The following is a 15591-nucleotide window of genomic DNA, read 5'->3' as shown; positions in this document are numbered from 1 at the left end:
TGATTCCGCCTCAGCATCCCGTCTTTGGTCTGGGTCAGGCCAGAGAATCTCGTCCACATCACAGGCTATATTGGCCCTAGCCAGACAGCGGGGGTAAAATCCTCTTGCATGCCTGATCCACCCCTGGCACGCATCTACTGATATGTCTAGGCAGGCTTCTTCCATGGCCTGGAGGAGGTGAACACGGATATAAGGTTCTCGGTCATACACTTTCCACCGCCATGCCAAAAAAAACTCCTCTATCAGGTTTAGAAAGGGAGAGTATGCAAGCAGAAACATGTCTGAAAACCTCGGGTTATTGGTAAACCAGTCACGAACCAGAGCAGCGCGATGGAAGCTGACGTTATCCCAAACAACAACGTAGTGAGGCTGCTCTGGCTGTGCTGGTTCCCTGTGGTCCAGCTGGAACATATGCTCGCTTAGACCATCAAGGAAAGCGAGGAGGAGCATAGTGTTATAGGGTCCTAGAATGGCATGGCGGTGGAGAACCCCTCGTTGGCTGATGGCTGCGCACATAGTGACATTCCCGCCGCGCTGACCAGGGACATTCACAATAGCCCGATGGCCAATTATGCTCCTCCACCTCCACCTCCTCCTCCTCTCCCTCCTCGACCTATTCCTTCATTTCTCTGTGGATCTATTGTTTCAAAACTCAATGAACTGATTCGGGCCCTTTTATCTATCTATTCAAGGATCTCATTGATGTGTGTTCAATTTTGACTCTTAGTGTTTTCACCTGGGGAATTCAACATGTGCTGACTTGAGTGAATAGTATCGAATGCTAGTGCTTTCAAAATGACCACATGGTGTACGCAATAAGAAATTAAGGGATTTGTGAGTTCTGCAGTGCTCAACAAATCTGACTCATGTGTAAAAACAGGGGAGTAGTGTTTAGAGTTTAGGGAATTGGGTGTGCTTTTTGATAAATGGCATTATGGTTTTAAAATTTTAGTTCAAAAGCCCGGTTATAGTGTTTTAGCAATCGAGAAAAACTGTAATATGAAACCACTGAGTTTTTACAAAATTTTCATTAAATCTTTGTGGGGAATTTAAATAAAGCAACTACTTAAACCTGATAACCACCACAATGGATTTGAAATGAAGCAATCAAGATGTGAAGGGTTTAACAAAAATATTGCATTATCTGTTTAGGAATTACAGCTATTTTTTTTTCTGCATAGTCTCTCCATTTTCACAGGCTCAAAAGTAATAGGACAAACTAACATATAAATATTAGTATTGTTTTTAAAATTTGGATGCAAATCCTTTGCTGTCTATGACTGCCTGAAGTCTGGAACTCATGGACATCACCAAATGCTGATGATTTGCCAAATTTCCTCCCTTGAGATGCTCTGCCAGGCCTTTACTGCAGCTGCCATCAGTTGCTGTTGTTTGTGGGTCTTTCTGCCTTCAGTTTTGTCTGCAGTAAGTGAAAAGCATGCTCAATTGGGTTGAGGTCATCAGACATTTAAGAACATATAATTTCTTTGCCTTCGTCATCGGTTTTGCAGCATTTGACTGAATCTGAGCAGAAACTATAGCTCTATACATTTCAGAATTCATCCTATTCATACATGCCCAAGCCATAACACTGCCTCCACCATGTTTGACAGATGATGTGGTATGCTTTGGATCCTTTCCTTCTCTATACTCTTCTCTTCCTAATGTACCATCATTCTGGTACAAGTTAATTGTGCATCAGAACTGGGCAGAGTTTTTTTAGAGGTTTTTTAGCAAAGTCAAATTTGGCCTTTCTGTTCTTGAGTGTTACCAGCGGTTTGCATCTTCAGGTAAACCTCTGTATTTACATTCACGAAGGCGTCTCTTAATTGTAGACTTTGACAATGATACGCCTACCTCCTCCAGACTGTTCTTTACTTGGCTGGATGTTGTGAAGGGGTTTTTCTTCAACAAGGAAAGAATTCTACAATCATCCACTTTAGCTGCCTTCCATGGTCTTCCAGGCATTTTGGTGCTCACCAGTGCATTCCTTCTTTTTAAGAATGTACCAGATTGTTGATTTGGTCACTCCTAAAGTTTCTGTTATCTCTCTGATAGGTCTGGGTTTTTTTTCAGCCTAATGATGGCCTCTTTCACTTGCATCAACACGTCTTTGGACCACATATCGAGAGTTCCCATGAACAGCCATCAGATGCAAATTCAACACTTGGAATCAACTCCAGACCTTTTATCTCCTTAATTTGTCATGAAATAATAAGGAAAAAGGCCACATCTGGGCATGAAACTGCTTTTGAGCCTGTGAAAATGGAGGGGCTCTGTAAAAAATGGCAAGAGAACAGTTAATGCAATATTTTTGTTACACCTCTTGAATTAAAGCTGAAAGTCTACACTTCAATCACGTCTTATATATACATATACACACACACACACATATATATATATATATATATATATATATATATACACACACACACACACACACACACAGGGAAAAAAGCAGAGAGGTGACACAAGTGACAGTGTCGAGATAGAAAAGGTTGTTTCAAGGCCATTTAAATAGCCTGATAGGATAATCATAACAAAATTTTTATTTAAGCAATGCTAAGTTCCTAAAATCCATTACGACAGTGCTAATATGTGCAATGTTCTATCTCCGTTTGTTCTGCTCGATTTAGTTTTGGCAGGCAGGTTCTCTGCTGGTGTGAAAGATGGAGATATTCAGTGTGTGTGTGGGAGTGGTGTGGAATAAAATCAGGTACAATAAGAGACATTCATCACTCTGGAGGGTTCAGGAAGGAGAGCGCGTGTAGGCAGGACCACCTCCTCCTCCATGCAGCCTCATTTCTCTTCCATAGAGACACGGTCATCCTTCTGTCTTCCGTCGCTCCTATTCTGTTACTCCCAATCATCTTTTTTACCACTGTTTTCAAATAGTTTTAAAATAAAGATACACTGCACTACATTACAGTTATATTTACTATTCACTACCATAGGATATTAACCATTAGCTAAAGCAAGGTTAGGATCATCAAAGTCAAGAATTCATTGTGGAGAGGCTGCACACAGGCTGTGTTAGTCATTCATTTATTAATTACACTTCTTTATCCCACTGCACTGTTGAATTCTCGATTCTGATTGGTCAATAGTTGTTGGTTAATTTTCTATAACAGCAGCTCTGACAGCTGCAAATAACAGGTTTATATTAATGCACTCGTTCTAATAATTTATTGTTTCTATAGTAACAACTCATTCACAGGGACTTGTATAGCGGAAGCTCACATTACGTAAATCTAATAATACTGTGGAAAAAATGTGTTAATATTTAACATAGATGAATGTATAGTTGTTGATATGGTGAAGTTTGATGCTCTATAAGGAAATTTTATACCTACTATATCACACATGATAAAAGGAACTAACTTGTTTTGTGGATGTTCCATAACATTAAATGTAACTATATACAGATAAAAAGTATAATTTGTGATCATGTAATAAATAAACGTTCTAAGGATTGGCAAATTGCTGTGGCAAAAGTAGAATAAAACACTTGGGAACGTGCTGTTCAGAAAATAATCAACTTTGGAATGGTTTCATTACAAATTCATTACACTACCCTGTCGTTGAATTTTTTTTTTTTCTTTTACAGTATGCCCTGTCGTGTTCTTAAATACAATGATCTCATGATTTGTTAGTTCTGTAATTTATGGATGGAGAATTCTAAACGAACACATGCTGCCTTATGACAACCTAAATACCAAGTTTTAAAATGTCGTTCTCCAAGGGTGTTATTTTTTTTTAAATCAAACCTAGATTAATTCCTTAATTTTTGTCAGGTGTGTTAGAAACTGACTGACCAATTAAAAAACTGGGCCAAATCACATGATCTTCAATTAAAGATGATTGCTGACAGTCTTATTGTGTTTGTATCAGAGCAGGAAAGTAGGAAAAGATGTAAACAACGACATATGGCAATGAATAGCTAATCGACTTGGCAGCCCAAATTGTGGGTGTTTTATGTAGACCGGCTGTCGATAATCCTGTGGCTTGAAAACAGGGTTGCTTTAGAGCAGATGTATTCAAATTTTTTTCCCAAGGGGCCCACTTTACAGTTTTCTTGAGAACTTGTGTGCTGTAATTAAACTACTGCAGCGTATACGTACAAAAAACAGTCCAATTTATCCAGAGCTAATAAAATAAATAGAACCACATGAAAAAATATCTTACTGCTTATAATACAGCAGACCTGACAACCCTAAAGAAGAATAATATCTAGTCCCGCATTATTGATAATACTGCTGATCAAACTGTTTGAACACGTCTGAGTGCTGACTGGCGCAGAAGAGCAAAGCAAACAGCAAGTTTAATCACCGTCCAGTTATCATTACCATTAACATTACTGCTAAAGTGTTAGATTTAACAATTCACTGTAGGGCTATTTAACTTTTTTTGGTCATTTGACCATTTTTTAAAATTTTTGACCATTTTCAGTGAACTTCAGTGAACATTCTCCTTTTTATTGTGAGAGAAAGCAATTGCAGTGAATCAGTGCATCTTTCAAGCATCAAGATCACCAGCCAAAAACTACTAGTGTTCAATAGGGAAGGGGGCGGGGCTTCCCCAGAGTGTCAGTTAATACGGGCGAGTTCAAAACACCTGCGTAAATATCGATTGGTTCATCTGCCGTTTTATAATGAAAGAAGACTCTTTTGGAGTATTTTGGATTACATTCCAGAGGGTACTCCGTGTTAAAACGCAGAGCTTTTGCCTGTTTTTTTTTTTTTTTTTTTTACTAGTTTGTTAATGTTAATGCACATTCGTCAGAGCCTAATAAATGCAACATGGTGTCCCACAAGGTTCTATTAGAGGTCCTCTATTTTCCTCCCTTTCTTTCTATGTGGAATCTGAAAAATGTAATGGAGTTCTCTTGTGTACTAGTACACAATTATAAAGACTTTAAAATGCTTAAAATAAAAACAACTTCATACTTGTCTTCCGAAATACTGCTCGCCATTTTCAAGGATCTGAGATGTAAAATTATTGTTCTTTTACTGCAAAAGTCTGTGTCAGACGTCAGAGTCTCTGAGTTCCTTAAAAAGGTTCCTGTTGTGAAACTGCACCTATCGTGCACCTATTGTCTCTTTTAAACCACAGATGAGTTGAAAAGGTGAAATAAAGGGGGAGAAGATAGCTGACATTCCTGAGAAACACAGTGAGGTGAAACAGTCAGACACCAGGCTTCACAACGCTCACTGTACTGACACAGAGCAGTCACGTTCCTATAACGTTCTGCGCCTTGTGTTTCAACCAAAACAAAGTTTCAATCATCACTCACAGCTTCATCAGCCCTACTGCATGCTGGGGACTGAGGGTGTGTCCGAAACATATTTTTTTCTACTGAGAATAAATCACACAATATATCAGGTCAGATTCCAAGTAAAACACAATCATGGCTTTCAATGGGTGTTACATTTTGCTTTGCACAGTTTAGGAGAGATTCTGATGCAAACAGATCCCAAAGCACAGGGCCAGACATGCCATGGTGAGAACGAGGAGAATGAAGAGAACACTGTGTAGAAATGCAGAGATGTGACTGAGATGTTGCAGAACCACAGGAGCTCTGGTTTGCTGAGTTATTTTAATCTGAAGGCAGTTTTGCCTTGCTGCATGACCTACTTTTATCTCTGATAGATTACAACACTATGCACATCCTATACATATCCTACGCATACCATATACATACCCCATACATATCCTACACATAACATATACATATCCTATGCATACCATATACTTATCCTGTACATATCCTACACATAACATATACATATCCTACACATAATATATACATATCCTATGCATACCATATACATATCCTACACATACCATATACATATCCCGTACATATCCTACACATAACATATACATATCCTACACATAATATATACATATCCTATGCATACCATATACATATCCTACACATAACATATACATATCCTACACATACCATATACATACCTCATACACATCCTACACATAACATATACATACCCCATACATATCCCATATATATCATATATATACCCCATACATATCCCATACATAACATATACATAGCCCATACATACCATATACATACCCCATACATATCCCATACATACCATATACATACCCCATACATACCCCATACATATCCCATACATAACATATACATAGCCCATACATACCATATACATACCCCATACTTATCCCATACATATCTCATACATACCATATACATAGCCCATACATATCCTACACATACCATATGCTCTAACCATCCACTTTAATAGGAACACCTGTACACCTGTTCATTTATGCAGTTATCCAATCAGCCAATCATGTGGCAGCAGCACAATGCATAAAACCATGTAGATACAGGTCAAGAGCTTCATCATCATCAGCAATGGGGGAAAGTGTGATCTTTGTGATTTTGACCATGGCATGGGTGTTGGTGCCAGATGGGCGGGTTTGAGTATTGCAGAATCTGCTGATCTCCTGGGATTTTCACACACAACATCCTCTAGAGTTTACACAGAATGATGTGAAAAACAAAAAACACTGAGTGAGTGACAGTTCTGTGGGTGGAAATGCCTTGTTAATAAGAGAGGTCAGAGGAAAATGGCCAGATTGGTTCGAGCTGCCAGGAAGGATATAGTAACTCATACACATACATATTCTACAGCTATCCAACATATCCATACATATCTTACAGCTATTCTACATATATCATATACAATGTATATAGCCTTTATACACACTCATTGTCCAACTTATTAGGAACATCTGCACACCTGTTCCTTCCTGCATCTTTACAATCAGCCAATCACATGGAAGTAGCGCGATGCATAAAACCATGCAGACACAGGTCTAAAACTTCAGCTAATGTTCACACTAAACATCAGAATGGCAGGGGTGTTTATAACAGATGGGCTGGTTTGAGTATTTCAGAAACTGCTGATCTCCTGAGACTTTCACACACGACTCTCTTGAGTTTACACAGAATGGTGTGAAAAACAAAAGCATCCAGCAAGCGGGCGGAAATGCCTTGCTGATGAGAGAGGTCAGGGGAGAATGGCCAGACTGGTCTGAGCTGACAAACCTTTTCCTAAACATATTCTATACATACACTATCCATATCCCATATATACCATATACACATCTGGTTACTTTACTTTTCAGTTATTCCAGTGTGCAAACAAACTAGAGTTATGGACACACACACACACACACACACACACACACACACTGACAAGTGCACGAGTGTATGATTTGAGACAAGGCTTGTGAATCATCTCTAGACAAACTCCATCACTTCTGATACACACATTATATGTAAATATGCCATCATGCCTTTAGGACCACATTCAATCACAGTCTCTAAGACTTGCCTTCACACATTAAGATATCAGACACAGTTACACATTTTATCCTGACACCCAAAAGCAAACAGACTTAATTAATGTCCAGTTAAGAGCTGCCTTTTAGTTGAAACAGCTGGTTAACCGACATGACATTTCCCTGTGTTGATGTTTAGGTAACGCAGCACAACGCCCCTAACCTAGCTAACCAACATCTGGATAAACTTAAATTTAACAGAATATAAGACTTTTCTTTAAGAAAATTAATTATTCATCGACACAATTATTAGTCAGATAACACCAGAATGTGCAAGTAAGGACAAAATTTAGTAAAGACAGTTAAGGACTTCGGAAGTAGGAAGCGTTAGCTTGCTAGCTAACATCCTGATATAGACTGTATAAAGCTGTCGCTGGATGAAGCCGAAAATAACGACGCCGACATTTAGAAAACAAAAACACAGAACCAGAGCACATCAACTACATACCCGGATAACACTGTTCATATTTACCCAGATGTTTTTATTTTTAAATACCAGCGTTGTTTTTGCTAAACAGACTAGCTATCGAGTGTTTTATGAAACAGATGTTGAGGAAAATCCGCCTCGTTTAGCTAACGAAGAATGGACATTTTAGAGAAAAGGAAATCGCTAGTCATCGGATATTAACACGTTTGTTCTTACCCTGTTTGGTCAAAAACGTCCTCTTACAGTCTTCGTAAGCAAGGAACTGTCCTTGCATGAGATACTCGCTGTGATGTGCATGCAGAGAGGATGAGACGAAAGCCACAGCATCCCCCGCTCCGCTGTTAAACCTCAACTAACCGCGAGGGAAAGTGAACACACCACGGCCTCGTCCCAGCACTGTTGTTATCTGATGCGCCCTCGCACACTTCCCCTCAGTTCCCCTCGCGGAGGTGTCCCAAATGGCAAACTTTTACTATTGGCTGTATACTATTCCCTATTATAGGATGCAGACTATGAGAATTAGGTGTTGGGTTTCCAGTCACGTGACACTTCAGTTAAACGATCATTGAATCACAGGAAATGTCCAGTGTGTCCCAAAATCTGTTCATCTTGAAGACTTTAAAGGCAAATATAATATAAAATGATGCAGATGGAGAAAAACAGACAAAGCCTGTTTAGCTTTATTTTCTGGAGCAGAAGCATAACGTAATGATTGTTTGAAATTTCTGGGGAAAACATCTTCAGATCATCTATCAGATCACCAATTAATGATTAATGCAGGTATTAACCATTTATTTATAGTTTAGGACAAGCAGAGCACTCCTGATTAACACTTACTGCATCTATCCTGTTTAGTTTTGTATACTCTGATCCTCAACCAACTCATCACTTTTACTCTGTCCTGCCTCTATTAACTTCACTTAGTTCTGTAAGAGTTACATCGTCCTGTTCCAGTTGCACTGGACTCAGTCTCACTTTGGATAAAGAATACAAATTTAAATAAATAAATAAATAAATAGACAGATAGATAGATAAGGTAAAAGGCAGTGGTGCAACAGAAAGGTATCAGGGTACTGCAAATTCGAACCCTGCCCACGCCCTGCACAGATAGAGATCTGTCCTGTCAGTGTGACACTGGTCTGTCGCGGGTGTTTGTGAGCGAAGGCAAAACCACACAAACACCACACATTAAGCTGTAAAACCTTTATTAAGAGTGTGCTGTATTCCAATCCAACTCATTTTACAAAAAAAAAAGTCACGCTGAAGCAAGCTTAGAATTCCTCACCATGTGAAACACCGTTACAGTGCAATAATAATTACACATTCAATCATGTTTCTTATATTTTTCCAAGAGCAGTGAGAAATGGATTCATCAGTTCAATTACTACAACCAATAAAAAAAAAAGGTCAATTAACAAACCTAAAGTGGGTCATGAATGTAAAAAGATCACGAAAAAAAAAACTGTACAGAGAGTTCTTGGAATCAAACTATCGCCTTTTCTGGAAGATGTTTCCTCGTCCTCCCGGTCCACCCCGGCCTCGACCTCTCGCAGCCACTGCAACACAAGAACAGAGGTGATGTGGTGATGTTTTTATACAAAAGTGCTGTGTATGGTCACTAGTACAGCTCAGGATGAGGATGTAGCTGTGCTGTACCTTCTCGACTAAAGACAAACACACATCATCATAAGGAGGTTTGTACTGCATCTAACCCGGCACTTCAGCGCCCCCTAATGACTGTCATACATACGTACAGCTACTGTAAATACACTGAGAAATGACCACATTACAATACGCTAAATATTGCTGGACAATATGTTACTTTGTATTGTTGTTGGGTTTTTTTTAATAATCAGTGCAACTCCGACAGCATGTAATGCTAAATGATGATAGTTATATTCACGACAACACGGAAAGCTGTGCTTTGTTGATGAAGCACAAACATCCACCATCTTCAACAACTACACATGGGAATATCTCAGTCAGGCAAAAATCATATCAGCACTAAAACAACTTCATTTTGGTTGTTGGCTTTTTAGTGCTTTCTTTCAGTCTTTTGTTTATATGAAATACAGTTTTGTTTAACTGTAAATCTGATCTACGCAAGTTTTAAAATGAATAAAATAGAATTAACATCACTATCTTCAGGTGATGTTTGAGGCCACGTAATTGTGGTCTGAAACAGTTCGATTTAATTAAAAAAAAAATAAGTTACGTAACTATTTATTTACCACAACTTCAGACAAAACCACTTTAAAATCTGCTGAAATTTATTTCTTCGGCTCTTGACAGCCTGCTGAAATCTTTCCTTTTACTGCCTCACTATTGCAGAACCTGCACACTTTCATGTCAATTAGATAAACTGAGGGTGTGTCACATGTATGACGCAAGTAATGGACTAATGAGCTGAGCCTCTTCCCATTTGAAGCTTCATTCATTCATTTCTCTCAAATCACTACTCGTTTTTAGGTCATGCCACAGTTTCATGAATCAGACACAGATTTGTTAGGACGTTGCTCAAATCGGAATTTTTTTCCTTGAGACATCACTGTGCTACAAGAGCGACTCGCTTATTCAGGGCCTCTTAGCGAAAGTGTGTCCAAAGAACAAGTAAAACACGGAGAAAGTATTAAACAAGTGTTAATTTAAAGCAAACCTGATGGAAATACACAATTTCTCATGATGGATAAAACGTTTTTTTTTTTTAAAAACTAGCAAGTGGTCATAATATAAAAAAAATTCCAAATACAGGAGAGAAATTTAATTACAATGCATGAAGAATGGTTTTATAAGCGCGTCTCAAACTGAAAATCAAATGAAAGCTCGGCATCTCATTTATACAGAAAGCACAGATCAGGAAGAATTCCGTCTCTTAATTTTAAAGTTCACCTTTTTATTTAATTTAAATTAAGAAGGAATTTTTCAGAGAAATAGCACTTTGTGCTCATTTGCGATCAGCTGATGATACTAAAGCACACATTTATTTATATTTATATATATATATATATATATATTAGATAGATAGATATAAAAGCAGCTCCACCCTCTGAGACGCGAGTATTGTATAAGAGGTGTGGTGATGATAAACGGGTGTTGTGCTTTACCTTGAGCTTTAAGAATGGCGGCTTTGCCCCGGCCAGCTCCTGCTCCCTGGTTCTTATTCTTCACGCTCTTCAGCATGGGAGCGTTCTTCAGCATGTCCGGCAGGATGAGGAAGCGGATCTTACTGCCGCGGATGTAGACCTGCTCCAGCTGCGCCACCCGGCCGTCACGATACGTCACTGTGATGTTGGACATCTGAGACAGAAAACACAGTTACCATGGTGTGTGTTACTGCAGTGTGTAGCAGATAATCCTGTACTGAAAGGAAAACTGATTACACAGTAAACAATCAGACGCCAATACTTATGCATCCTGTTAATCACAGCTATAGTAATTTTGTTAATTATTTCTCACTCATGGCCGAAAAGATCGATCGCAATTGGAGATTATAAACTTTTCATTTGTTTCCACTCGTGTTTGAAATTAGAGCTTATTACAGCGTAAACATTGTTTTAAAAACGTCCAGTCAGGAAAATACCAACACACATGGCATTATTTCATAGTAATTTTTTACTCAAAGTTCTTAAAAACGAGAGGAAAAATTATGTTCAAAGTGGAGAATAACTGTATAATAACAGTAATTCTAGTAATTCTTCTAAAAATGAAATGTTAAGGACACTGAGGAGAATCAGGACTGTTTGTGCAGCTGTACCAAACCCAACGCCACACGCTGTAATATTCACACACACAGCCGCGGTGCTGGACGCTCCTCTGTTACCTGACAGTTCATGTTGTCCTCTGCTTCGATGAGCTTGCCTCTGTAAACCTCGCCGGTGTTGGTCTCGCAGGTGACGATGTGACCCTCGGCTTCATGCAGAACTTTAATGGGGACTCCGATAGACATGACGGAAATCTACAGCACGACAGTAAACAAGTTACAGACATTAACACTACATCCTTCATTTTCTCTTTTCATCTGCTACGACTGAAATAAATCACTGCCCTGTTAGGAGGTACATTCCATTTCAAACATCCATCTTCAGTTCAATTCTGTTTTATTTGTATAGCACTTAACAATGGACACTGTCACAAAGCAGCTTTACAGAAATATATAAACTCAGGACATAAATTTTATATTTATGAGTTTATTCCTAATGAGCAAGCCAGAGTGACGGTGGCAAGGAAAAACTCAGCTTTTGTTTCTGAATATGAACACCACCTCTAACTTTATGAAGCTTAAATTATTTGGCTATAATGAGAGATTGTCCTATTATCATCACAGACCACATACAAACTGCATTACTTTTTATATTTCTTATAAAATAGATTTTTTTATTCACACACTATATTATGTTTATATTTTAGGTACAGACTGAGAAAAGTTTCCCCTGAAAGTTTTACAAACTCAGAGAGCAAAAATAAATGTCATTTAACACTAAATTTTAACTTTAATGGTATTTAAAGATTAAATATTTATGTAACATTTCAAAAGATATGTAATGTTTTAAATGATTTCAATTATTTTTATTGGTTAATAGAAACTTGTTTGCAATTAAAAAATAAGGAACAGAAATAAAAATGCACCTGTTTATTAAACCAGAGCAATTAATGAAAAGTATTTTAATTATTTTTGCAGTTTTGCTAACTAGCCACATTAAAATCCATTTAGACTGCATCCTGTAATATCTAACTAGCAATAGCAAAAACAATAAATTACTTTGCAAGCAAACAATATTCCCACTTACAGAAAGAAAAGATGATTATTTATCTTTAAATGTTTAGAGAATATTAAAGCTCGCATTAGCTAGCATTAGCTAACACACTGGGGGCTTTTGCTAGCACAGTTAGCTAACGAGGCTAGTTTCTTTCAGACTTCACTGAAACATTAAAACTCAAATTCTCTGTTTAAAACTCTAACTCATACATACAGCAGATAACAAACATTAAAACAGCTTGCATATTTACCTTTATTCGTTTGGTAATAAATAAGAATCCTTTATGCTTTCCGATTCAAACGGAAGCAGCAACGTGAGTATTTGTAACGTTTTCCCGCTCCCACAATGCAGCAGAGAGGCGGAAGTGATGTCAAACCCGGAAATGTGTTCGATGCGTTATGGGAGTTGAAGTGATACGTTGCAGCGCTTTTGTGTTTTCGTCTGAAGTGTAGTTTTCATTTCGCTTTTCTCCACAGCAGAGGGCAGAACTGATTTACTAATGGGCTTCAATCCTAATTCAGTCTCCTGAAACATGATTTAATAATCAATTTATCTGGACTAAAAGATTATTGGTCAAAATTTCTCTGTCTTAGATAACTAAAATCACATAATTTGAATTTGAATTAAATTATGTAGTCACTTGTAGTTTTGTGTTGTTCTGTGTTTGCCTTATGTAGCACCTTGGTCCTGGAGAAACGTTGTTTCGTTTCACTATGTACTTGTATATGGCTGAAATGACAATAAACTCCACTTGAACTTGAACTTGAACTTGTATGGCACAGTCCATCCTTCCAAAATTTTAAGGGTAGTTATGAAGAAAGAGAAACGGGGAGGAAGAATTCAGCTTGCATATGGCTGTTGGGTAAAAGCTGTTTCTGAATCTGGAGATGCGAGTCTTTAAAGCTCTGTAGCTTCTTCCAGATGGCAGTAGTGCAAACAAATTGTGAAAAGGGTGAGTGCTGTCCTTGATAATAGTGCAGGTTCTCCTATGACAGCGAAGCCTGTAGATGTCCTCAAGGGACGGTAGTGGAAGACCAATCTTTAATGAATTAAATCATAACCCTATGCAATGCAGCTCTTTCAGCCACTGAACAGTTTCCATACCAGACTGTAATGCAATATGTTAGTATACTTTCTACCATACAGTGGTAGAACGACTTCAACAGTCTGGCAGATAGATGGGCCTTTCTCAAAATTCAGAGAAAGTAAAGTCTCTGTTGGGCCTTTTTGACCAGAGCAGCAGTGTTAACGGTCCACTTAAGGTCCTCACTAACATGGATGCCCAAGAACTTAAAACTGGAAACTTCCAAGGGCTGAAGTTCCTCTCGATGTCGCCTGAAGTCTATGACTAGCTCCTTCGTCTTTTTGATGTTAAGACACAATTTGTTGCCTGTGCACCATTCAACCAATCTAAACACTTCATCTCTATAGGCATCCTCGTTGCCATTTGAGATAAACCCCACAATTGTTGTATCATCAGCGAACTTAATTATTGTATTAGTGGGGTACACTGATGTGTATAGAGGGAGCAGAGCAGAGGGCTCAACACACATCCCTGTGGTGCTCCAGTACTAAGAGTCAGTGTTGAGGAGGTATCCGAGCTCAATCTCACAATCTGTGAGCAGTTCCTGAGAAAATCCATGATCCACAAACATATTTTAATCACCATAAGTGGGTCATCATAAGAGGTTGAATAATTAATTTCTTAATTAATTGGCTGATTATTTATCTATTTAAGCATCACCAAGAGATTATGTGTTTAAAATTTATTTTATTTATATTTATTATAAAATATTATAAAATTACAAAATACTATAAATATATAAAAGTATAATATATAATATATATAATATTATAAAATATTGTTATTTTATATTTCATTTGATATTTTTAAAATAAAAAAAACAACTAAAATTAAAGCTTGTTTATTATTTTATTTCAAATCCAATTAGCTGGAGTTTGAAGCTCCAACAATTTTTAAAATTTTGAATTAGTTACAGACTACACAGTACATTTCTATAGAGTAAAAGATTACTTTATAAATATTATATTATATTATATTATATTATATTATATTATATTATATTATATTATATTATATTATATTATTTATATTATATTATATTATATTAAAAATTAAGCTTTTTCTTTTCTGTATAGACAGTTATTATTATTGTTGTTGTTGTTGTTGTTGTTGTTGTTTTTCTAATGGACCCAGATATTTTCAGTGTAAAATTAAATAAACTGTTTTATGTTGAGGTAATTTTCTTCAGTGTTGTTGTTTTTTTTTTCAGAAGCATGAAATGCAGGATTATTACAGTCTATTACACTCCATTAAATCATCATTAAGTCATATGATGACAAGATCACTACAAGAGACCAGCAGACTTCCTGTAAAACAAACAAACAAAAACGAGCCCTGTGTCTAGAATCAGTCAGAGGATGTTAAATGTCTGGAAAGATCCACAGTAGAAGCGAGTAATGCTTTTATGATCCTGTTTTGTGAGAATGAGTGTAATGAAGACCATATATAAAACCATAAAGCTTTAATTATTTGCACAGGGATTCATTATGTGAAGTTTATATAGACAATTCGGCCTGAAGAAAATGTCCAATAAAGAGTGTAAGTTATTAAAGCATAATTTAGGGGACTATTGTGTATTGAATGGTCATTACACCGTTTAGTATATTTAAATGAATAAACCCGTTGAATAAAATACATCCAAGTGGCTGAATGTCAAGAAGCTTGGCAAGGTTTTGTTTTGTTATACATTAAATGTGTTAGAGGTGTTTTTATGAAAGTTATACATTTTGTAGCTTTTGTAATTTTATGGAAAATGATGACCATGGTAATTTTGGCAATTAAAAAAAGGGGTTATTTATTGATTGATTTGTTTGTTTGTAATTCACTCATTTATCTGCAGAAACCGCTTTATTACAGGTTTGCCACAGGTTCTGTCTGTTTAACAGAAAAATGGACATTAAACTGCTGTATGGAGAAAATGTCCCCAG

At 37.2% G+C, this 15591-nt stretch overlaps 2 protein-coding genes across 3 annotated transcripts in view; both read right to left on the bottom strand.

Annotated features, from left to right (window-relative positions):
* The window catches only part of LOC113543117 (calcium/calmodulin-dependent protein kinase kinase 2), a 31738-nt gene extending 22865 nt beyond the window's left edge, over positions 1 to 8873 (bottom strand). For both annotated transcript variants that reach the window (XM_026941165.3, XM_026941166.3), the window contains exon 1: positions 8039 to 8873. The gene's annotated coding sequence lies outside the window, so the exon portion shown is untranslated. The remainder of the gene's footprint in view (positions 1 to 8038) is intronic.
* A 137-nt stretch (positions 8874 to 9010) lies between these two features.
* snrpd3l (small nuclear ribonucleoprotein D3 polypeptide, like) lies at positions 9011 to 12987 on the bottom strand. The gene is made up of 4 exons (XM_026941274.3): positions 12830 to 12987; positions 11643 to 11777; positions 10927 to 11119; positions 9011 to 9378 (listed from the first exon to the last, which is right to left on the bottom strand). Exons 2-4 carry the CDS (start codon positions 11766 to 11768, stop codon positions 9311 to 9313), a joined length of 387 nt encoding a protein of 128 aa, XP_026797075.1. The 5' UTR covers positions 11769 to 11777; positions 12830 to 12987; the 3' UTR covers positions 9011 to 9310.
* Positions 12988 to 15591: the final 2604 nt, after the last annotated feature.

Source organism: Pangasianodon hypophthalmus, chromosome 15 (genome assembly GCF_027358585.1).
Source record: "Pangasianodon hypophthalmus isolate fPanHyp1 chromosome 15, fPanHyp1.pri, whole genome shotgun sequence".
NCBI lineage: Eukaryota > Metazoa > Chordata > Actinopteri > Siluriformes > Pangasiidae > Pangasianodon > Pangasianodon hypophthalmus.
This window is presented reverse-complemented; position numbering and strand designations above follow the sequence as displayed.